Source organism: Pelodiscus sinensis, chromosome 3 (assembly GCF_049634645.1).
Source record: "Pelodiscus sinensis isolate JC-2024 chromosome 3, ASM4963464v1, whole genome shotgun sequence".
Lineage (NCBI taxonomy): Eukaryota > Metazoa > Chordata > Testudines > Trionychidae > Pelodiscus > Pelodiscus sinensis.
In genome coordinates this window covers 175,641,105-175,666,223 of record NC_134713.1, presented here as the reverse complement: position 1 = coordinate 175,666,223, position 25,119 = coordinate 175,641,105, and the positions used below count along the sequence as shown (strand labels likewise).

Sequence of the window (25,119 nt, the reverse complement as noted above, 5' to 3'; positions counted from 1 at the left end):
CTTTAGCTTGCAATATGGGAGTAATAGTTCCTGATACAAGTAAATTGTTCCTTCATTGATTTTACAGTTGCTATGAAACAATTCTGAAGATGAAAAATGCAAAACATTTAGCTATCAATAAAACCCACCTTCTTCTATATGCAAATTGACAGCTCTTTTCATTAAACTTTTGTAAATCACCCAGGCCAAAAAAATAATCTGATAACAAAAGTAACATTTTCCCAGACAGGAAAAAATGCATTTTTAAGTGACAGCAACTCAGTCTGCCATGGTGGTTATTCATTATTTATTTAATCAGGTGTGAATTATAAAAAATTCTAATGGCAAGTTTAAATATAGGCTGGGAAGGATTCAATTTTCATCTGTAAAGGTCAGTAAATGTTGATTTTACTTTTTACCCTCCCCCCACCTCACTCCCAAAAAAACTAATGAAAAAATATATTCACCTATAATAAATAAAATTTTCAGATAGGCAAAATAACTGTGCAAATGCAACTGTGAAATTAAATACAAGTACTTTTATAAAATATTTAAAAAAAACCAATATTACCTGTGAAATTATGACAAAAAACAAATTCCCCCAAGCCTTACCAAATATATTTATTTCTGAAACTCTCTTAGTATTATTTATAAGTATGCATATATAAAATTTTTCCTGATGTCACCTGATTTGTGGCAATCAAGCTCGGGGAAGGAGAGGGAGTAGTAGGGAGGGAGCACGAACCAGCCAATTCATGGTGCTCGGAAGTGCTGGAAGGGATGGGGAGGACCAGGGACAGGATGTATTTGTCAGAGAGGTGGGGAAGAGGCTGGTCAGAGATCTGATACTGTAAATCAAGTGTAAATGTTTCTTTTTCATTATTTGAAGTTGACAGTTCTATTCATATATGAATGATTAAAGCATTTCTACTTGTTTTGAAATATTCAGTATGCCATGTATTAATGTATTTAATCTTATTTCTGAGGTCATGATTAATGAACATAACTGATTAATCTTTTGGCCCACTGATGCAAAGGAGGGCCATTTATGCCTCCCGCTCACTAGCCTTGATTGCCCATCACTGCCGTGGAAGCTCTCTGAACAGAAGGCTCATTGTCTGGTTCTGAGGATCAAAGGAATGCCTCACTGTGCAGTTCCTCCGGTATTACCTGCTCTGGGGACTGGACTGCATTTTCAGGTCTATGTCTACCACTGGGATCTGTCAAGTTGTGCTAGGTTCAAGCGCTAAGCTGAGGTCTTGGTCCCAATAGGTACTTTTTAAGAGAGATATTTGCAGTATTTTGGATTCTATACTACCTAAGTTTGAACTACAGTACACAGTTCTGATGTAATGCTATAATTCTATATGCATGTTACATATATAAGAATATATTTTTATGTGTAAACTTCAATAGAAGAAAAAGAGAAACTGAAAATATACAAACCTGGCCATCTGAATCAAAAGCCAAGCAGGCAACTCCATGTGTGTGTGCATCCTTAAGAACAGAAACAGTCAGTACACTGTAGGAATCCCAGATGCAAACGTAAGGGTCCTTCCCAACCTGTCCTGTAGCAACTAAGGTTTTATCCGGGTGTACAGCCAGGCTAGAAGAGAACATCATTGAAGCCACACATTATTCTCTAGATCAGCACAACACTGTAGAGTAGTCAAAGATTAAAACACATATTGATGTTTTTCAGTTTTCAACATATCAGAACATTCATAGCAACAAAAAAAATTATTATTGCAGAGTTAAGATTGTGTGGCCGAATAACATAAAATTCAAACCAACAAAAACCATACTTAGTACAAACCAGAAATGAAGAGCCAATTTTCATATCAAACTTTGGAAAAACAGGAAATACAGAACTGAAAAAAAGATGTCAGATACACACCCCACTATCAACTATTACGTGTCACCTCTGAATGGACTGGAAAATTGACCAAAAAATGGTATGGGTACAAAGATATTTGCAGACTCTAGGCATTAAAATGCCTAGCTATGGCTCCAAGAGTAACCCAACTGAAATGAGTCCCTATTGCTGCTTGCTCAAAGAAACTCTGATTTTTTCCTAAATTCACAGGTTGCTCCCTTTAAAGGGAAAATACTCCATGTTTAGAACATATTGAATGCAATATCCTTTTCCCGTAGCCATTCTCTACTCAGGAATGCAGTCTATGGATAGCAGTTATGTAGTTGTAAATACATTTTAAAGATGTTGCCACTGAATTAATTGCACATAAATCAGATTGAAAGTAAAGGGGAGTCTGCCAGTTAAAGGATATGTCTACACTTTGAGCTGGGGATGCAATTCCCAGTTCCAGGCAGAGATGAAAGTAAAGGGATGCACCCAGATGCGCCACTCCAGCAAAAGACAGCGGCGCTCCAGCAAGAGCCAGCCTTTAAAGAGCTGGCTCGGGTGTGGCTTGCAACGTGCTCCTGCAAGCTGGTGTTGGCTGGGACGCACACAGCCAGGTGAGGCAGCACTGCAGGCAGGTTAGAGGGGGCTGGCTGGAGGTGTACTGTAGGGGAGCCATGAGCTGGGAAGTATATGTTCTGTTCATGACATGCGCTGTTGCCAGCAGCCCTGGGGAGGAAGCCAGGGGTCTCTCACTGCTGCCAGTTTCCCTGCAGCAGTGCTCCCACACAGATGGCCTACAGCTCCATTGTGGCCAGGTATGTGTACCCAGCCCCAGAACCCCCCTTCCCCACCTCATCCTTCCCAGCCCTGATTCCTGCATCTACCCTCCACAAATACATACCCTATCCTGAGCCCCCCGCACCCAACCCCTCCACATCCAACCACCTGCCCTGAGCCTCTAGTACCTCCATCCCCTGCCCTGAGTCCCTCCACACCCAACTCCTTGACCTGAGTCCCTCACCCCCTCCCTGAGCTTCCTGCACTCCCATCCCCTTTTTTGTACCCTACATACATTGCCTGTCCTCATGCCTGTGTCCCACACGCATACCTAGCCCCTTGCCCTGACTCTGGTTCACCCCACCTCTCCCAGCCTCCTGCCCTAAGCCTCCCCACACCTGCACACATTCCAATGGGAATGAAACTGCATTAATAAAAGAAAAATCAGAGTTATTACTTTAATTACATATATTTTACATTCACAGTATTTTACATTTCAAATCTCCAGTTTTGGATTTTTACTTCTTGTCAAGTGGAACACGTTCACATCTGGTCTGATGTGATGGAGCAGTATTGAGGGGGCAGGTTGTGATAGGACAGAGTGTAACTGTGGAGGTACTAGGAGGAGGAGGAGCTAGTCATTTGGAGTATGTGTCTAGTGTAGCTGTCAACCTTTTTTCATGTGAACACCCCTAAAAATTTTCAAATGAAGATGTAAGCCCCTTTGGAAATTGTAGACATAGTATGAAGTTTTCTGCTCATCTATGTCTATCTTCACTACGTCCTGCTGACAAAGTATTTCCCTTCCTGGTCATCTCTTTTCCTAATCCTAAAGCGTGTGTGTGTGTGTGTCTGTGATACATTACAAACACACACATATGCAGGCACACAGTGCTTCTCTGTCATTACCACACAGGTTAAATTAAAATGTTCATGATTTAAGTATTAAGCTTTCTTTCTAGTGATCCAAAAGATTCCAAGTAAACACTTCTCTCCTGAGTCTCAAAAACACTGGCAAGTCCCCCGGATCAGGTGGATTCATTAATTACTTTTATAAAAGTATTTAATCAGGCTCTATTGGAACACATGATCTACACATTTAATTGTTCTACTCCAACAGGGATCCTGCTGTGGATGCTAAAATAATGAGCATTGTTATTTAAAAAGAAAAAAGACTTATTCCCAAAAGTCTGTGCTTCATTATAGACTATTTTCATTAATAAATTCTTAGTCAAAGTCTTTCCCGTTCATAATAGAATCATAGAACACTAGAACTGGAAGGGACCTTGAGAGGTCATCGAGTCCAGTCCCCTACCTTCAATGACAGGACCCAGTACCGTGTAGACCATCCCTGACAGATGTCTATCTAACCTGCTCTTAAATATCGCCAGAGATAGAGATTCTACAACCTCCCTAGGCAACTTATTCCAGTATTTAACCACCCTGACAATTAGGAAGTTTTTCTTAGTATCCAACCTAAACCTCCCTTGCTGCAGTTTAAGCCCATTGTTTCTTGTCCTATTGTCAGAGGCTAAGGAGAACAATTTTTCTCCCTCCTCCTTCTGACACCCTTTCAGATACCTGAAAACTGCTATCATGTCCCCTCTCAGTCTTCTCCTTTCCAAACTAAACAAGCCCAATTCTTTCAGTCTTCCTTCATAGGTCATGTTATCTAGTCCTTTAATCATTCTTGTTGCTCTTCTCTGGATCTTCTCCAATTTTTCCACATCTTTCTTGAAATGTGGTGCCCAGAACAGGACATAATACTCCAATTGAGGCCTAATGAGCGCAGAGTAGAACGGAAGAATGACTACTCGTGTTTTGCTCACAACACACTTGTTAATACATCCCAGAGTCATGTTTGCTTTTTTTGCAACAGCATCACACTATTGACTCATATTTAGTTTGTGGTCCATTATGACTCCTAGATTCCTTTCTGCAGTACTCCCCCCTAAACAGTCACTTCCTATTCTGTATGCGTGAGACTGACTGTTCCTTCCTAAGTGGAGTGCTTTGCATTTGTCCTTATTAAACTTCATCCTATTTACCTCAGACCATTTCTCCAGTTTGTCCAGATCATTTTCAATTATAACCCTATCCTCCAAAGCACTTGCAACTCCTCCCAGCTTCGTATCATCTGTGCTTATATGAATAGACTGGTGTTTCATTAAAATCAAGGTTTTAGATACAGAACTAGTGAGCAACTCAGATTTTAGAAACATTAATTAAAAACAACAGTATCAAAATAATTTAATATTTTATATATTCAGGAGAAAGTTAATATATTTGCCTGATGAGCTCCACAAACAGGAGAAAATAATAACCCTTAGGCAAAATTGTGATGCATTCAAGTCCTCTCTTAATTATATTTCTCTACCTAGACACTGTAATTTTTTACATTAAAAAAATTGCCACATGCCTAAATTTAATTTTATTTAAAAAGACATTCAAAGCAAACAGAAAAAGAAAATTATCTTGTGCATTTAGGAGATTTCTTCTACTTAAAGTTAGATATTGGTCAGTAAGGGCATATCTATACTAGGAAACTATTTCAAAATAACTAAATTTGACTTAAGTCCAAATTTTACAAAATCAAAATAGTGTGTCCCCACTACGGGGAAGCCTCAAAATTAGTCTGAGGAAGGCTCTTTTACTATGGATGTGCTACCTCAATTTAGAGCCCCCCAAAAAGCACAGGGGAGTAATTAGGTCAAATTACTCTGGGAAGTAGTTATTTTGAAATAGTGGCACCAAAGCGTCTGCTCTAATGCTATTTTGAAATAACTATTTCAAAATTAGCATTATTCCCTGAGGAAAGCAGGAGTACAGATTTCTAAATAAGAGGCCTATTATTTCAAAATAACAGACTTGGTAGAGTGGATGCTCGGCTTATAAATTCAACCTAAGGGGGGTTATTTCAAAATAATGCCCTCATGTAGACCAGGGCTAATAGTCCCTTTTATCTCACACACAGCCCAACAAAAAACACACTTTTTATTAAAAGGAAGATACTTCCACACCTGCTCTCCTTCAATACACATTAATTTCAATTCCTTGATAAATTAGTGTGTGACCAAATGAAGGAATGCGTATAAACTTTTAATTCCATTAATCTATTCCAGATGTCCAGGCTAGGACTTCTGAAAGCTAACAAAGATATCTCTTATTACAGAAGTGTGTTATAATAAATAACACTGGGTTATTGTAGGGCCGCTGATCCAATTAAGTTCTGTGATTGCATGTTTATTCTGTGATGTATGTAATAATGACCCATTGAAAGACAGTAGGAACTGCCTGTAATCACAGCTGCTAGTAAGAATTGGACTAGAAATTTCTTTAGTTTATCAACCATGTAAACTGAAACAAAAGAGAGGACTATGCAGCACTTTAAAGACTAACAAAATGGTTTATTAGGTGATGAGCTTTCGAAGGCCAGACCCACTTCCTCAGATCAATTTGTGGAAGAAAATTGGCACGACTGAGATATTGTAAAAGAAATTCCATAAGCAACGAGGTAAATTGAGAGATCCACAACTGATAAAGATGGGATTAACTGTTGGAAAATAACTGTTCTCTCCCTACAAAGGAATTTCTTTGTCTCACACTCTATAAAAAGGAAAGAATCTTTGGAATTATGTTGGGAGGTAACAAGCTGCCATAATTTCACCAAATACAGAGGAGGGAAACAAGCTGCCGTCTCTTCACCATTGAAAGAGGGTGGTACAGTATACCTTTTTCTGTATTAATCTCTCATCACATCTTGGATGAACTAATTCTTATTGGGTCAATTACTTGACATCTTGTATAGTTATTGTTAAATTCACTCACTCGCTGATCACCTGAGCACTATAGTGAATGGGTGGAGACTTACTCCAAGGCTATGCCTGTCAACCTTATCTAAATTGTACCAGTCAGAATTAGGGTTGAAAAGTGTCCAGTTTTTGACTGGAATGCTTGGTCAAAAAAGGGATATTGGCAGCACTGACCAGGCCTTTAAAATCTGGCTGTCAGCACAGCAGTGCTAAGGAAGGCTCATTCCCTCCCTCTGCATGGCTTCTAGAAGTGTCTGTCATGCCTCTGCTGCCTATAGGTACAGGGGTGGACAGGGAGGCTCAATGTGATGCCCAGCCCCAACTGCTGGTGTAATCCACGCCCCTAGGCTGTGTCTACACTGGGTCACTTTTTCCAGAAAAGCGGCCGCTGTTCCGGAATAAGCTGCGAGCTGTCTACACTGGCTGCTTGCTTTTCCGGAAAAGCAATGACGATCTACTTTAAAATTGTCAGTGTTTTTCTGGAAAAACTATGCTGCTCCCGTTCGGGCAAAAGTCCATTTCCAGAAAAACTGTTCCGGAAAAGGGCCAGTGTAGACAGCACAGTAGTCTTTTCCGCAAAAAAGCCCCGATTGCGAAAATGACGATAAGGGCTTTTTTCCGGAAAAGCGCGTCTACATTGGCACGGACACTTTTCCGGAAAAAGTGCTTTTCCGGAAAAGCATCCTGCTAATGTAGACGCGCTTTTCTGGAAATACTTATAACGGAAAAACTGTTCCGTTTTAAGCATTTCCAGAAAAGGGTGCCAGTGTAGACGTAGCCCTTGTGTGGATCACTGTCCTATGTAGTGGCACTTAGACCTCTTGCATCAAGAGGTAAGAACAAGGGAGCTCTACAGCCTAAGCTAAGAGCCAGCTGGCATTATAGCTCGAGCTGTAGAGGCTCCTACATTAAGCTTCAGCAATCCCAAGTTCAAATCAACCTGGTGGCAGTTACACTGGTTCCACAGCTCCCATTGGCTGGGAACCAAAGTCAATGGGAACTACAGGGCAGCACCTGTGGATGGAAATAGCACACAGAGCCACCTGCCTGTACCTCTGCCTAGGAGCCAGAGGGAAATGCTAACCACTTCCAAGAGTAGCTTGAGATAACTGCTGCCTTGAGCCCACACCCCTGCTCTACACCTGAGCGTCCCCAATGCTCTGCCTGAGCTCCCTTCATTTCTAGCACAGCCTGTACGCCCAGACAGAGCCCTCCCACACTCCATTTAATTGTATTGTTTAGAAATTAGTATAGTTAATTGAAGAACTGATATACATGCATTTACACTAGGAATTATACCACTTTAATTATACTGCTTTCTGAAACTGATAGCTAAAAATCAGTACAATCACTGTATGTAAATCAGTATAAAAATTATTTCAGTGCAACCAGGAAAGAACAGCCCACAGCATCTACAGAAAACAAAAAACACTAATAATTGGAATAGTTACTAGTTAACTTGTTAAGCCATTGATGGCTTTGTAATAACTACAGTAATGGATCAAAAGAAAAGAAACTGAATAGACAATTTAGCGGGGTTAATAAATATTTAGTTACGTCATATATATTCCTAGACTATGATGAAAAGTGTTCTTTAATCTTTTTAGGCATTACAAAATGTATTTCCAAACCTATGCTGCTGCTTTTGAAAGGTTACATACTAGATTTCATAATGAACCTCAAATTGAAAAAATGTTTAACAGAAACAAAGTAAAGGTCTTTCATATGCCCAAAGCACTATTATAAATATAATATAGGAAGGTCACTGATGTTCCTCTTGCTTTTATATTTCCAATTATATAGTTCCACAACACAGCATACATCTTCATTGCAAGAACTGTATTTCATTCACTGACTTCTCACAATGATTTCCTCTCAACAGAAGCACAGATCTCTTGGCCTTGTAACATCAATTACAGAAGTGACAATTGAAATCTACTATATATAATTTCTTACTTAACAACATCTCTCTTCAGAATCACTACAATCTACTTATGTGGGTTTAAATGCCCTGGCTCAAAGGAACTGTTTTTAATATATGCAATCACATTTTTAAAGTTATTATGTACTGATGAACAGCTCAACTAATAGAAATCTTTCATAGTGAAAGAAATAAATGTCTAAATAATGGATAAGAAAAACAGGAAATCCCTTACCAGCCTGAACTTTGATAAATGCAAAGTAATGCTCATTGAAAAACATAACTGCGGTCATCTGAAGAAGTGGGCTATGCCCATGAAAGCTCATGATACCATCTACATGTTTTGTTAGTCTATAAAGTGCTACCAGATCATTTGTTGTTTTTTTCTGTAACAGACTAACTCAGCTACCCCCTGAAGTTAATAATCCCAACTGTAAGTATAAAATGATGGGGTCTAAATTAGCTGTTACCACTCAAGAAGGAGATTTTGGAGTCATTGTGAATAGTTCTCTGAAAAAATCCACTCAATGTGCAGCAACAGTCAAAAAAGCTATTACAATTTTGGGAATTATTATGAAAAACATAGCTTAAAAGAAAAAACCATCATATTTCCTCTATGTAAATCCATTGTATGCCCACATTTGAATACTGCATGCCCCACCTCAAAAAAGATATATTGGAACTGGGAAAGGTACAGAAAAGAGGAAAAAAATGATTAGGTAGATGGAACAATTTCCATATGAGGAGAGATTAATATAGGTATGACTTTTCAGCTTGGAAAAGAGACAACTAAGGGAGAAATGACAGACATCTATAAAATCATGACTGCTATGGAGAAAGTTAATAAGGAAATGTTATTTGCTCCTCAGTAACAAAAGAACTAGGAGTCACCAAATGAATTAATAGGCATCAGATTTAAAACAACCAAAAGGAAGTACTTCTTCACAATCAACCTGTGGAACTTCTTGCCAGAGTATGCTGTGAAGGCCAAGACTATAACTAGATAAATTCATAGAGAATGGGTCCATCAATGGCTATTAGCTGGAATGGTGTTACTAGCATCCATTTGGATTACTTCATGATTACCTGTTCTGTTCATTCCTTCTGAAGCACCTGGCATTGGATGCTGTCAGAAGACAGGATCCTGGGCTAGATGGACCTTTGATCTGACCCAGTATGGCCATACTTGTGTTATGAAAGACTAAGGGGCAATACTGATTACATCACGCATCAATTTCACAGTGCAATATAGCAGTAAAACATATTAATAGCCCATGCCATTTTGGATGCACATATAAAAGTATTGCTTCACAGATACACGGTGCAATCACAACTGAAAAATTGTATTCAGCATTGGGAACCCCATTACCAGGTAAATATTGAGAAGTTGGAAGAATTTAGTGGAAAAGCAACAGTTATCAGTTGGGACTGGATTATGATGAAAGATTAAGAGGGTTTGATGTATATTGTTGGGCTACCTAAAAACTAAGGAAGAACACAAAAACAGTTTAATATTTCAAGGATCAAGAGTGATTATTTAAGTTTGTACACAAAGAGGCAGAAGAGGTTCTATAGTGTTGGGCATCAAAATTAATCTTGACAAAATAAATACAAATGCTGAATATAAAATGCATGAGAGCCTTTCCTACTATATGTTACCTTAAAACGGATTTATTCCTCAAATCCATTTTACCAAGTTGTTTTCATACTCCTTTATTACATTTTAATATCTATTAGACTGTTGACACTTTGAGACATGTTTTTTTTTCCTTATTTGTTTTCTATTGTATATTTGGTGAGAATTCTCTCTCATTACAGGCTCAGCAGGCCCTGAACATAGCAAACACAGTGTTTTTCTATTATACAGTGATGAACAGTAATCAGGGAGGCTGTACAAGGAGTTCCATGACTCTTCTAGTCCAAGGACATCATCCAGTGGCCACTGTAGTTAATAGAAGTCTTTCTATTGACTTCAATATGCTTTCAATTATCCCCCTATTGCAGAAGCCTTTTGTGGATTGATGCAGGTGAATTCACACCAGTTCTGATCCACTGAATAAATCTCATTACTTGAGAAGGCTAGGGAAGGAGAGAAGTGGATGTAGCAACCATGGGAACTACTGTAGCCTTGAGGCTTACAATAAGCAGCAACAGAGTGGCTTCACAAGTGCCGCCTTAGCCTGAAGAAGATTCTTTCTATCAGAACTCCCTTGTATATAATTCATTTTCTCAAGTTATATATAGAGTTCAAAATTTGTCCATAATCTGTAAGGTAATAATATAGCATAACAAAAGGGATAAATAGCATAAATAAATACTCTTTTAGGAAATTATTTATTTTAACTTTTAGAAAAATATTTTATTTTCCAAAATAGTCAATTTATACAGAGTTATAAAATTACAGTATTCAAAACACATACAGCTAATTCTAATTTATCACAAGTATAATTCACAAAGATCATCAGTTTCTTATTTGTCAAATTTCTGGAATGTAAAATGCTTTCTTTTATACTAAATAGTATTATCTATAGATATTTTATTTGTATCCATAGATTTCACATTTAGCATGCAGAAAGATTAAGGAGTATTCTGAGTACTTTCCATAGTAAATTGATTTGTGCCTAGAAGATATCACTTTTTCAGTATATAATACCAAACAGATTAAGGAACATCAAACTGTCATGTTACTGTTGAGTTAAATTGTGTTTATATTTCACCAGTTAACATTCCATCATGACAATGCTGTCAAAGGAGAATTCAAGCTGCTTTGAGGATATAGGTGACAGAAAATAAATGTTAGATAAAGCTACCTTCCTGCCTTTATCTAAGGCTATGTCTAGACTGCAGAGCTTTTCTGGGATACTAAAGGTATCCTGGAAAAGCTCTGCCACGTCCAAGAAACGTCCCCGCTTTTTTGGAACAGTTTCCGAAAAAGCGGATGTGTTCTTTCGGCATCTCTGTATTCCTCTCAGTGAGAGGAATAAGGGATGTTCCAAAAGGAGTTTTTTCCAAAATTTGGCTCCGTGTAGATGAGCCAAATTTCGGGAAAGCTTCTTTCAGAAAAAAAGCGGAAAAAGATACTCAAATTGCAAAGGCTTTTACCTTTGAAAATCTTGGCCTAGATGTTTGGTGCCCTGCCTGAAACACTGAAGAACACAAAATTAGGCGACAGCTTAGAAAATTTGGGTCCTAAATCTCTCCATGCCAATGTTTCCATCTATAGAATGAGGATAATTTTATTTGCCTAACTTCTAACATAAATGTTGTGAAGCTCAATTCATTAACAGGCAGATTCTGCTTCAGATCAGTCGATCACTGAGGTACAAATGTACTTGAATTTCTTGCCTTCCTACATGTGCAGCTGTACCTGCTGGGAACTTATTGAAGACCTCTGGGCTATGGAGAGGCTGAAGGGAAGCACTTTATATTGGTAAAATGAAACTTTCCTGTTAGAAACCTGAGGTACTTTTCCTGGGTTGGGTGATTTGCAATATAAAAGAATTATCTAGTGAATCAAGAGCCACAAACCAATCTTGAGAATCCAGAGTGGGGATTATAGATGCTAAATTCACTATCCTGCACCTAACTTGACAGATTAATTTGTTCAGTCATAGGAGGTCAAGAATGACATGGCATCCCTCTTTCTTCTTTGGGACCAAGATATGAAAATTCTAAGGGAACTTCTTCCACTGCTTTGAGTTGTAGAGAGAGGACCACGAATGGGGAAAGAGAACAGTATTTGAGAGGGACTGGAACTGGATCAGAAACTCTTTGCCCACAATTTCCAGAACCCACCCATTGTTGGTAATCTGGTCTCATGTTCCCCAAAACAAGTTTACAATGTTTCCTTTCCTGACAGGTATTTATTTGATGTTTCCATGAGGCATGCAGTGGAGGAGGAAAGGGCAGAGGTTATCCTCTGTGGAATCTTTGCCCCTTCTTTAGAGCTCAGATGATCTGTGTTAAACCATAAGAATGTGACAGGGTTGAGGCTTGTAATATAGAATCATATCATAAAATACTGGAAGGGACCTCAAGAGATCATCAAGTCCAGTCCCCTGCCTTCACAACAGGACCAAGCACCATTTAGATCATCCCTGTCAGAAATCTATCCAACCTGCTCTTAAATATCTCCAGTGATAGAGATTCCACAACCTCCCTAGGCAATTTATTCCAGTGTTTAATCACCCTCACATTAGGAAGTTTTTCCTAATGTTCAACCTAAGCCTTCCTTGCTGCAGTTTAAGCCCATTGCTTCTTGTCCAATCATCAGAGGCCAAGAAGAACATCTTTTCTCCCTCTTCCTTGTAAACTGCTATCATACCCCCTCTCAGTCTTCTCTTTTCTAAACTAAAGAAGCCCAAATCTTTCAGTGTTCCCTGATCGCTCATGTTTTCTAGACCTTTAATTATTTTAATTATTTTAAATATTTAATTATTTTTGTTGCTCTTCTCTGGACCTTCTCCAATTTTTCCATATCTTTCTTGAAACGTGATACCCAGAATTGGACACAATACTCCAACTGAGGCCTAATCAATGTAGAGCAAAAGAGTAATTTTTCATGTCTTGCTCACAACACTCCTGTTAATACATGGGCACTGGGTATGTAAGGTGGGGAAAGACTCTATGTTCCCAAACTGCCAGGCATAGCCCCACACCTACCGCAGGCGTTCTGAGGACAGAATGTTGCTTCCCCCCTCACCCGCCCTCTTCCTGCTGGACAGGCTGGTCCAGGGCTGGGGCCACACTGCGTGATGCAGCATGCCCTGCCTCTTCCCTCCGTCTGAGGCTGGGCTGGGCTTGGCCAGGCCAAGCCATGCCACGCCGTGCAACTTCCTCCAGGGCTGGGGGGAGGGTGCTGCAAGCACACGCCTGCTCCTCTCCCCTCCCCATGACTGGAAGGGGGAGCAGGTGCGTGGCATGCTGCCCCACCTCCCTGAGGGTAGGGAAGGGACAGGGACCAGCAGAAGGGGCGGGGCTGGAGGTGGGGCTGGGGGATTGCTTCCCCTACCCCTGTCTTCCTGACTGCCTATATGTTAATGCATCCCAGAATCATGTTTGCTTTTTTTACAACAGTGTCACACTGTTGACTCATATTTAGCCTATGGTCCACTATGACCCTGAATCCCTTTCTTCAGCACTCCTTCCTAGACAATCACTTCACATTCAGTATGTGTGAAACTGACTGTTCCTTCCTAAGTGGAGTACTTTGTATTTGTCCTTGTTAAACTTCATCCTATTTACCTCAAACCATTTCTCTAGTTTGTCCAGATCACTTTGAGTTATGACCTTATCCTACAAAGCACTTGCAATCCCTCCCAGCTTGGCATTGCTTCAAACTTAACAATCATACTTTCAATGCCACAATCCAATCGTTGATAAAGATCTTGAACAGAACTGGTCCCAAAACAGACACCTGTGGAACACCACTTGTTATGCCCTTCCAGCATAATTATGAACAGTTAATAACTACTCTCTGAAAACGGTTATCCAGTTATGCACCCACCTTATAGTAGCCCCTATATAATATATATATTATATATATATATATAATATCTCCTACTGAAAGTTGGGATGAATGTGCCTACGCAATGCAGTGAGTCCTTGAATGTGTGAAAAGCTTCACCTGTGTTTTTATTAAAAAGTCATAGCCTGTGAATGGGAGGTTCTCAATGTTTGTTCATACCTCTTATGATCTTATCAAGGACTGCAACTAGGAAGCCAAGTGTCTTGTTACAAGGGTAACCATACTGTATGCTGCTGTATCTGATGTTTCAACAGCAACCTGTAATAAATTACATGTAACCAGCTGCACAAGGAATTTGAACTTCACTCTGAACTCCTTTGGGAGTCTGTCAGCAAACTGGGATATATAGTTCTCATTCACAAAGTTGTATTTAGCCAGAAACAATTGGTAACTGGCAATGCACGTTTGTAGGTTGGTTGAAGAACACAACTTCAGACTCAGGTTCAATCTTTTAGGATCCTTATCCCTGAAAATCTCTTTAGGTACACCATGTAGCCTGGACCTGATGTAGGTGGCCACTACAACCAGAAAGTGTGGTGGTTAAAGAAATGTTAAAAACCTTTGGAGGGACCTAATTATGTGTGTGCCTGATTTTTTAGATGCTACAAAGGCAGAAGTTTATGAAGGGTGTCTCACTGGTTCCAGTAAGCCATTGTTTATTGGACCAACTAGTGCACAATGCTGAGAACTTGCTATAATTTCTCTCGTTACCTCAACCGGAATTTCCAGGATGTCAGCTATCCTCCTGAGGCGTTCCTGGAAGATCCATTAACTGTCAGTCTGGATTGGAACTACGGGGATCATGGACCCAAGCATGGAGGAGGAAATTATTGTCAAGACAGTCTCATCTGCTGTCTTTTCTACATAGTTCTGCTCATTCTCTGTCAATGAAGTAAAAAAAATTAACTAATAACTATAACTAATTAAAAGATCAATCAAACAGTGAACACTGAGGCAAACACTGTGGCTGTATCTACATTGGCAAGATTTTGCACAAAAGCGTATGCTTTTGCGCAAAATCTTGCCACCTGTCTACAATGGCCGTGAGTATTTGCGCAAGAACACTGACATTCTAATGTACGAAATCAATGCTTCTTGCACAAATACTCTGACACTCCCGCTCAGGGATAAGCCCTCTTGCGCAAGTATTCTTGCACAAGAGGCCAGTGTAGACAGGCAACGTTAATTTCTTGCTCAAGAAAGCCCAATGGCTAAAATGGACATCGGAGCTTTCTTGCGCAAGAGAGCGTCTACACTGGCACAGATGCTTTTGTGCAAAAGCACATCTTTTGCGCAAAAGCACATGCCAGTGTAGACGCTCTCTTGCACAAATACTTTTAATGGAAAAACTCTTCCGTTAAAAGTATTTGCGCAAAATCATGCCAGTGTAGACGTAGCCTGTGGGTTTTCCATCTCAGAGTAGTAGGTGGTAAGAAAGAAATGGAGAACGGCTGCAAGTGCCCCATACTTTATGCCTTCAGCTACACAGTGCCGGGATGTGTGTATGACACAACACAGCCCCAATGGATAATGCTATTCAAAATAATTGGTCTCATGCTTATACGTGCATATGTACCAGAAGCTGAATAATATATGTGGATAACACATCTTGAACAGCACAAAATTATGCGTAGGACATTACATTATGTTACCATATATTTAGTTGACTGTAAAATGACTAATATGAAATACCTGTCTTTCAGTTTAATACTACCATAAACTTCCTGTTACCTTATTGTATTTGCAAATAAGAATTAAACTATAATTTTCAGAAAAATAATATCATTGCCTTTCAAAATTAAAATAAAGAATTGCATCACATTTAAGGAAAGATTTTATATTTGCTTCTAATGCTATGGTCCTGTGTATGTTGGAAACATATGCCTCAATTATTTTTTAGCTATTATAAATAAAAAATCATAAACTGCTATGCAAAGCCGTCTGTATTTTCAGTTCTGTTATCTGAACGGGCTTCTCTTTCAAAAGTTTTCATAAAATTCCTCATTTTTATAATGACCTCCAAATCTATAAAGTGAGATTATGTAAGGGACCTGTTGGATTCCTTCTGAAACTTTTTTCTTTGTTTTGATTAGCCCTCTACCAATACCAAAAGAAAGGAGAAAGGCAAATGAGAAATCAAGACAATCAAGAAATCAAGAAATCATTTTTGAGGAGTATAGGATCTTTCAAAAAAAACCACGTCTAAACCACAGTTTCAGTTTCGAAATGGCACTTGTTCGAAACAGCGCCATGACACAAATATGCAAATGAAGCGCAGGATATTTAAATCCCTGCTTCATTTGCACTTTCAATGTGTCTAATTTACATCCCTCTGCTGACAGAAGGGTGAAGTTTAGATGTAGCCAGGCCTGAGACTGACAATTCCCAGGGCCAAGAGGAGAGGCCAATGCTCTGGGTCAGTCTGACAGGGTGGTTAGGCCAATGAGGGAGTGAGGAGGTTGGGATCCCAATGTTCATATGAACTGGAGTTGCCTGAGAGTGGGGCCAAGCTAAGAAGAGAGGAGCAACCTGAGCCAGAGAGAAGCAGCTCAGGAAGCAGAGCCACAGCAGCCCAAGCCAGAAAGAAGCAGAGAAGTAGCCTGAGCTGAGCAGGAAGCAGAACTACAGCAGTCAGAGGGGCCAGAAGTGCAGCCCAGAGAGCTGAGCTAGAGACAGAGCAGCAGCGGTGTTGAGGCAGAGTGGAGCTGGAGCTGGACCAATCCAGAACCAGGTGCGGTGAGCAGCTAGGGGAATGTGAGGGGGACCCTGGACAGAGGCCCAGAGCAGGAAGATGCCAGCTGCAAGAGGTCTTGCACACGAGACTTGGAGGAGGACTGTAACCCTTACATGAGGCATCACACTGAGGAGAAGGGTTCTGCCACCTAGAGCCTGAGGGCTTGTGGCCACCGCCAGAACAAGTGTACTGCGTGACAGGAGCTTGGAGAATGGCTGGGCTTTCTGTCTTAGCATGCGGGTGTCTCAGTTCTTGGAGAGGGAGAATCCCTTGTCATCGTTGCCAGCTTTAGACTGCACATAGGGGCATGGTGGGGCTGCTGACAACAGAAGATCCTTCTCAGAGAGATCGGTGCCAATAAGTTGCAGAAGATCCCTAACAGCTTGGAAGACTTCTGGTGACTGGCAGTTGCTGATGTGATGGGACTAGTGAACATGGGAAACCTGGACTCAACTGCCTCTCTTGGGCAGAATTTGGCATGAGTCTTTTCAGGGATCTAGAGAAGTGACCCAATTAAGATCTCACTTCCTTAGACTTAGCTGAGGTCTGCCCCTCCAGATTCTTATTCTTCTGGGGCACTGGTGAATGAGATCCATATCTACTCTCAGCGGGCCTTGAGACATTCTCTGTTGGTGCCTAGAGGAGTCTTTTTTTCTGCACCAAATTAGAGGATGGTGCCAGGGCATTCCATGCCGATGAGAAGGTGTTCAGCACTGGGTCCCCTAGCCTTGGTCTGAATAAGGAAGTAACCCAGCTTCTGATATAATGACTTTGAGCAACTGTTTTCTCTATTTAAGAGTTCGAGGACAGAACTCATCTAACAGTGATCCCTTTGGTGTCCCTCCATGAGGCACCTTAAACAGGAAGAGTGAAGATAACTCTTCAGCATATGCTTTATGCTAACCATGCAGTTTTTTAACTCCAGGAACCCTGGCATGCTACGGCTCTGGAGAGTCAGAAGAAAACAATAAGCGGGATCCCCTCAACAACTGCACTAACTATAAGAAGAAAACTATAAGTAACTGTATACAGGTAGAATACAAACAATTGAAGTTGAACACATTTGCTAAAGCAAAGGCTATCAGAAGTTCCAGACCATTGTCATCGGTGGTAAGAAGGAACTGAGGGAATGGTGGGTTGGCAGGGCTCTATATTGGACGCCATAAAGGTGTGACTCCAAGGGGCACCCAGACCAACCCTACAGATGCTGCCATGGAAAACATCTTCTGTGCAAGTGTGCACAGACTCATACCTGATTGGAATCAATATAACCAAGGACTTGAAGAAGAACTTAGAAATTATTTGACAGGAGCACTGTGCCTAATTCCTATATCATGAAAAATAATTAGACCCGCTCTGTTGTAATACCAGAGTCATAACTAGCTAATTTGGCGACTGAGGCAAGACCGTCCTCGGCACAGGCAGGGATGCTGACGTGGCACAAGGCACGAGTGAAGACAGTGTAGTAGCTGTCTCTTCTGCGCCCCCTCAGCTATGCGCCCAAGGCAAGTGCCTCACTCACCCCGCCCTTGTTACAGCCCTGTGTAATACTAACATGTTCTGATATCTTGTGGCAAGTCATTTAAGGGATACTTATTAGATTTAAAATGTTAATGTTTATTCTTTCTTGGATGCTTAGTAAAGTCAGAAGGAACTACCATGATCAGCTGGTCTGATCCCTTGCGTGTTGCAGGCCATAGAACTTCACCTACTCACTCCTGTAATAGCCCCCTAACCTCTGGCATAGTTACATGAAGTCCCCAAATCAAGGTTTTAAATACTTCAAGTTACAGAGAATTCACCATTTACACTAGTTTAAACCTACAAGTGACTCATGCCTTATACTGCAAAGCAGTGGTCCTCAACCAGAGATACATGTATTCCAGGGGTACACAGAGGTCCCCTGTACCTGTCCACTCATCTAGATATTTGCCTACTTTTACAATAAGCTACGTAAAAAGTGCTACTATATTAGTATAAACTAATTTTTCATACAGACAATGACATGTTTATACAGTCAACAGTGGTTATGTTCTTAACAAGAAACTGTGCAAATAAAAATTGTGCAAAAAGATTTAGGTGCCAGGCTCAAGCCCCCAACCAACAATGCCAGATAGATGAAACAGAATGAGCCTGGCCCTCGCTCCCCAGCTGGAACACTTGGTAGGTGGATGGAGTGGGGAAAGTCCCCAATTCCCCTCTCCGGCTGAAATGCTGGGTGGAGAGAGAAAAATCACCAGGGTCTCTGGCAATCCAACCTAGCTGAAAATTCCTTCCTAATTATTATGTTGATCATTTAGACCAGAGGTCGGCAACCTTTTCAAACCAGAAAGCCAAACTACATCAAAATTCAGAACAAGTTGTCTACAAAGAACCAGTATATATGAATACCCGTTTCCATGACTGAAAATATACAACTTAATATTACTGATAATTGACATGATTAATAATAGCATAAATGAAACACTGTACTCACAGACTTTATTTAATGGGACTTCTGCTGCTACTGTGAGTGCAGTATGTGGATGTGGGGGTGCAGGAGTTAGGGTTGCAGTGTATGAGGGGATCAAAGGAGGGGGCTGGGCTGTGTAAGAGGTGCAGGAGGCAGGGAAGGGTACTGGGGATAGGAAATAGAGTATGGGGGCGAGGCTGGATTACATTACCTGGCTGGGGCTAGGCTGCTGCACCCAGGCAGCAGTAGCTGGTCGAGGGGCCGGGCCAGGATCCCCACAGGCAGATCATGGCCTCCCCTCCTACCTGTGCTGCAGCAGGAGGGAGGCTGCCACCAGCCCTTCCTGCCACCAGATGGGAGCCAGGCTGTGGGGCCTGTCCCAGGATTGGGGCTTGAGCAGGGTGCTGCAGCCAGATGGGGGCTGGACACTTTTACTTCTCATGTTAGCTTACCAAACTTAATTTTAAATAAAGTAAAATATTATGTCCAACATAATGGTTTCAACATTGTCTTTATTTATGACAGGGCTGGGGAACCTTTATTGGGTCAGAGGACACTGATCCACAGAAAAATCAGTTGGGGACCACAAAATTGAGAAGCAAAAAAACAACCCCTCCAAAAACCTCCAACCCTCACTGATGTGGCTCCCAACTGAGACACCTCACTCCCCTGGTGCTCCAGTCCCATGGAGGTGGCAGGGAGAACTGAGATTCAAGGCCTCAGGCCATATTTACTCTTCTAGGTTTCAGGGTTAGTGGATTCTGAGACCTCCCCCAGGCTCTGAGGGATTCAGTGTATGGGACAGAGCTGCCAGTGAGTGGGATAGGGATGGGGTGCAGGATCCAGGTGGGAGGTAGGGTGCAGCAGCAGGCTGGGGGTAGGTCTCTGGCCAATGGGGAGGAGGCAGTAATAAGCTGGGGGTAGGAATTTGGCCAGGGGAGAGGGGGCAGGAGAAGGTGGGGCTAGGTGTCTTGCCAGGGTGAGGGGCAGGAGCAAGCTGGGGGTGCAGGGTTTTGGTGCAGAGGAGTGGGATGTACAGGATCTAGGTTTAGGGATAAGGGAGAAGCGGTGGATGTCATATACCTAGACTTTAGTAAGGCATTTGATACGGTCTCGCATGATATTCTTATTGATAAACTAGGCAAATATAACTTAGATAGGGCCACGATAAGGTGGGTGCATAATTGGCTGGATAACCGTAGTCAGAGAGTTGTTGTTAACGGTTCTAAATCCTGCTGGAAAGGGATAACTAGTGGAGTTCCGCAAGGGTCTGTTTTGGGACCCGTACTGTTCAATATCTTCATCAATGATGTAGATATTGGGATAGAGAGTACGCTTATTAAGTTTGCAGATGATACCAAACTGGGTGGGCTTGCAACTTCTTTGGAGGATAGGGACATAATTCAAAATGACCTTAGCAAGTTAGAGAAATGGTCAGAGGTAAACAGGATGAGGTTTAATAAAGAGAAATGCAAAGTGCTCCACTTAGGAAGGAACAATCAGTTCCATACATACAAGATGGGAAGCGACTGTCTAGGAAGGAGCATGGCGGAAAGGGATCTAGGGGTCATAGTGGACCACAAGTTGAATACGAGTCAACAGTGTGATGCTGTTGCAAAAAAAGCAAATATGATTCTAGGTTGTATCAACAGGTGTGTTGTAAGCAAAACCCGTGAAGTCATTCTGCCGCTCTACTCTGCACTAGTTAAGCCTCAGCTGGAGTACTGTGTCCAGTTCTGGGCGCCACATTTCAAGAAAGATGTGGAGAAATTGGAAAGGGTACAGAGAAGAGCGACAAGAATGATTAAAGGTTTAGAGAACATGACCTATGAAGCCAGGCTTCATGAACTGGGCTTGTTTAGTTTGGAAAAAAGAAGATTAAGGGGGGACATGATAGCGGTTTTCAAATATCTAAAAGGGTGTCACAAAGAGGAAGGAGAAAATTTGTTCCTCTTGGTTACTGAGGACAGGACAAGGAGTAATGGGCTTAAAGTGCAACAGGGGAGGTTTAGATTGGACATTAGGAAAAAATTCCTAACCGTCAGGGTGGTCAAATATTGGAATAAATTGCCAAGGGAGGTGGTGGAATCTCCCTCTCTGGAGATATTTAAGAACAGGTTAGATAGACATCTGTCAGGGATGGTGTAGACGGAGCTTGGTCCTGCCTTGAGGGCGGGGGGCTGGACTCGATGACCTCTTGAGGTCCCTTCCAGTCCTAGATTCTATGATTCTATGATTCTAGGCAGCACTTACTTGCTTTTGCACCTTGCACTGCTCTCAGGCTCCCTGTCCTTGTCCCATGGCTTCCTGCTGCTCCATTGGCTGGATTCTGCTTCCCACTTCCACAGTAACGTGGAGTAACCTGGCTTGGAGATGGCAGCAAAGCAGCGCAGGCTGCTACGTGTGTCACTCTGCTTCCTGGGCTTCCATTGCCATGGTAAGTGCAGAGGAGGGAGGGGGGAGGCTGACCACTGCTGCCGCCCCTTGCTAGACCCCCTGGTTATCCCCTGGTTATCCCCCGGGTATGACACTCTCTATAAACAGAAACCCTAGTCGCGCACCTATGAACATAAGGCTCTGGGAGGGAACTAACGATGACTTCTTTGAGTTTATGAGGAGGCCCAGAGCTGCAAATTCGTTGGATACTGTCCAGACCATGTGACATGTTTCCATATACGTTGCACCCCTGAGGAGACAATCGTCTAAGTAAGGAAATATTGTCACCCCCAGTCTGCGTAAATGGGCCGCGACCACTGCTAATGTCTTGGTGAAAACTCTCGGAGCACATGCTAGACCAAATGGTAGGACCCTGTACTGATAATGCTCGCTCCCCAACTGAAAACGAAGAAAACGTCTGTGCGCCACGTGAATCTCTACGTGGAAGTAGGCGTCCTGCAAATCGAGGACTGCAAACCAATCCTTTTTGTTCAACGACGGAATGATGGTTGATAAGGTTACCATCTTGAAACGGAGCCTTCGAATGTACCAGTTCAGCTTTCGAAGGTCTAGAATGGGTCTCCAACCTCCCGACTTCTTTGGGGTGAGAAAATATCGGGAGTAAAACCCCTTTCCCCAGAACTGTTTGGGGACGCCCTCTATCGCTCCGATGGCGAGCAAGCGTTGAACTTCCTGCTTCAACAGTTTCTCGTGAGAGGGGTCCCTGAAAAGGGACGGGGGAGGGGGAGTGGTAGGGAGAATAGAGAGAAAAGGGATGGAGAGGCCGGACCGAACTACTTCTAGCACCCATCTGTCCGTGGTGATTGCAGACCACCGGTGATAGAAAGAGCGTAGGCGATGGTGAAAAAGATGATGATTTTCCGTGTTGATTAAAGGTAGTTGGCTTGCGTCCTCGACCATGAAGTCAAATTCGCTGCTTAGTCGATGACTGATTAGCTGGACAATTCTGCTGTGGCCACTTGCGTTGAGGGCGCTGTTTACGACGCTGGTTGTCGAAGGGACGTGTCTGTTGTCTAGCAAAATTGAAATCATATCTCCGTTGATAAGGGAAATAACGTCTGCGTTTGAAGAAGGGAGTGTACATCCCCAGCGTACGTAGAGTTGTATGGGAATCTTTCCCCGAATGGAGAACCTCATCAGTATTTGCCGCAAAGAGTTTTAGTTTGTCAAATGGCAGATCCTCGACCTTATTTTGCAACTCCTTTGGAGCCCCTGCCGATGAAAGCCAAGATGATCGCCTCATGGCTATACCTGTAGCAGTGGCTCGAGCTGCTGTGTCAGCCACATCCATGGCAATCTGTAGTGCAGTACTACATGATGCGTGGCCTTCTTGAACTATTGCTTTCAGGAGTGGCTTTTTGCTGTCTGGCAGATGGTGTAACAGCTCTGTTAACTTCGAGTAATTATCGAAATTATGATTCGATAGATGGGCTGAGTAGTTTGCAATTCATAACAACAACGTGGCTGAGTAGACTTTCCTGCCAATAATATCAAATTTTTTATTCTCCCTGTTTGGAAGGGTATTTCTGTATTGTGGCGCCTTATTCCTACGTTGAGCCGCATCTACTACCAACGAATTAGGTTGGGGATGATTGAATAAAAAGTCCAAGCCTTTTGCTGGAACAAAATACTTCTTGTCAGCCTTCTTACTCGTAGGGGTAACCGATGTTGGGGTTTGCCATATCTCATCCGCCACTTCCATTATTGCGTCATCGATTGGTAATGCGACCTTTGCACGTTGTTGTGGACGAAGGTTTTTCAAGAGGCGGTGTTTCTTAACTGGAACATCCTCCAGCTGTATTTCCTGCGTGCCCGCCACTCGTTTGAAGAGCTCCTGAAAGTGTTTCAGATCATCCAGCGGAGAGATGTCAATCGGGCATATCGCCTCATCCGGGAAAGACGAGGAACAGTCCGCTGGAGGAGTCCCCGGCTTAGGGTCCTCTGTTTCAGACAACTGTCCCTCTTCGGATTCAGACTGGTCCAGCTAGATCGTTGGACTCTTAGCTGGAGAAGGCGAATGTAATGGCTGTGATTGGTGAGGTAAGTATTTTGCTGTTGGTGATTGGCGGACGCAGGAAGATCCTCTGCGTGATGATGGAGTATAGTCACGTTGGGGACGATCGTAATATGATCTATGATAGCGGTCATAATAGCGCTCGAAGCGCGACGGGGAGGAGTGCCGAGAGGAGCGTGCACTATCATGGTGGATATAGTAGACGCGGTATGGAGAACGTCTAACAGACCCGTACCTTGAAAAACGGGAGGGTGAACGGGACCGATGTGTGTCTAAGTACACTGCATCCCTGTAGTCATGGCGGCTGCGCCGAATTCGTGAAGGAGATACGTAAATACGATAGCGATCATGAATTCCCGATGAAACAGCTGGAGAAAGGGATCTGTCCCTATAATGGGTCTTGGATAGTGACTTTCTAGGTGTAGAAGCCCCATCCATCCCCAGACGCATGGGGGAGCCAGGCACCGAATGAAAGTGAAGCGGTGCTGGAGAAGTCAGCTGTTGTGGTACGTCCGGTGCCGTGGTTAACAATGGTGCCGGTGAAGCATCAGCCCGTTCTGGCTCAGGCGGTGCTGGAGGGGGCAGTGCCGACGCCGGGGCAGGCAGGATAGGCACCGATGCACCAGGCGCCGCTGAAACCGGTGCGGAGAGGCTGGTCAGTTGCGGTCCCGGCGTGTCTGTCAGTTTCAGGGAGTGCGCTGCTGAAGCCGGTGCAGACCTGTCGGCCAGCTGCTCTGCTGCTCCCGATGTCGGCGCTGAAGCCGATCACCCTCTGGGCAGTGGGGGTTCTCCCCTATCAGCCCCACCAGGGTTACCAGATCTCCGGGGGGTCTCCTTGGAAGCTCCTGCCGACGCTGTGGCTGCCGCAGGGAGAGAGCGCGTCAGGGATGGCTTTGTTGACTTGGAGAGAGCCGACCCCGGAGAAGCCGCTCTCCTCTTATGCCCCGAGGCTTTTGTGGCCACAGGAGGGATCGGATCAGGCTGCAGTGCCTTGTCAAACATTAACATCCTGACTTTCATCTCCCGCTCCCTTCGGGCTCTTGAAGTTAATTTCCTACAATGAGTGCACTTGTCAGGGACATGAGTTTCCCCCAGGCACCTGATACAAGTGTCATGGCCGTCAGCAGTTGGCATGGCTTCACGGCACTTTAAACATTTTTTGAACCCAGTTGAGCCAGGCATTGTCACCAAAAGTAAGGGATGCCTGTGTAATCCCCCGGGTAGTCAATTTCACCAGCAATGTGCGGCGGCTTTCGCTGAAGTCTTGAGAGAGAAGTTTCTTCTTCTTTTTTTTTTTTTTTTTTTACAGAGAGAACAAGAAAAGGAACACGACTAACACTAACTTTAACTGACTCTAACTATTTACAGTAGAGAACTATCTAAAGAAACCATCAGTAAAGAGAAATCAGGGAGCTCCGACCGCGACCAGAGGCGGTTGAGAGGAACTGACGGTTGCCGGCTCGCGCGCGGCTGATCAAAGGCGCGAACGCTACCCTGCTGAACCACGCATGCGCGAGCCGGCGGAGCACGGCTATGAAAAGTCTCCGAGCCGCGGCGCCGGGACGGGACCCGACACCTAGAG

The 25,119-nt window shown here is 42.9% G+C and overlaps 1 protein-coding gene across 7 annotated transcripts in view; it reads right to left on the bottom strand.

Annotated features, from left to right (window-relative positions):
* The window catches only part of EML6 (EMAP like 6), a 207,679-nt gene that overhangs the window by 156,110 nt on the left and 26,450 nt on the right, over positions 1-25,119 (bottom strand). For all 7 annotated transcript variants that reach the window (XR_012902987.1, XM_075925487.1, XM_075925491.1 and 4 more), the window contains one exon: positions 1,426-1,585. Coding sequence is in view for 6 of the 7 variants with exons in the window: in XM_075925487.1 (XP_075781602.1) it covers positions 1,426-1,585 (160 nt within the window). In the remaining variant the exon portion in view is untranslated. The remainder of the gene's footprint in view (positions 1-1,425; positions 1,586-25,119) is intronic.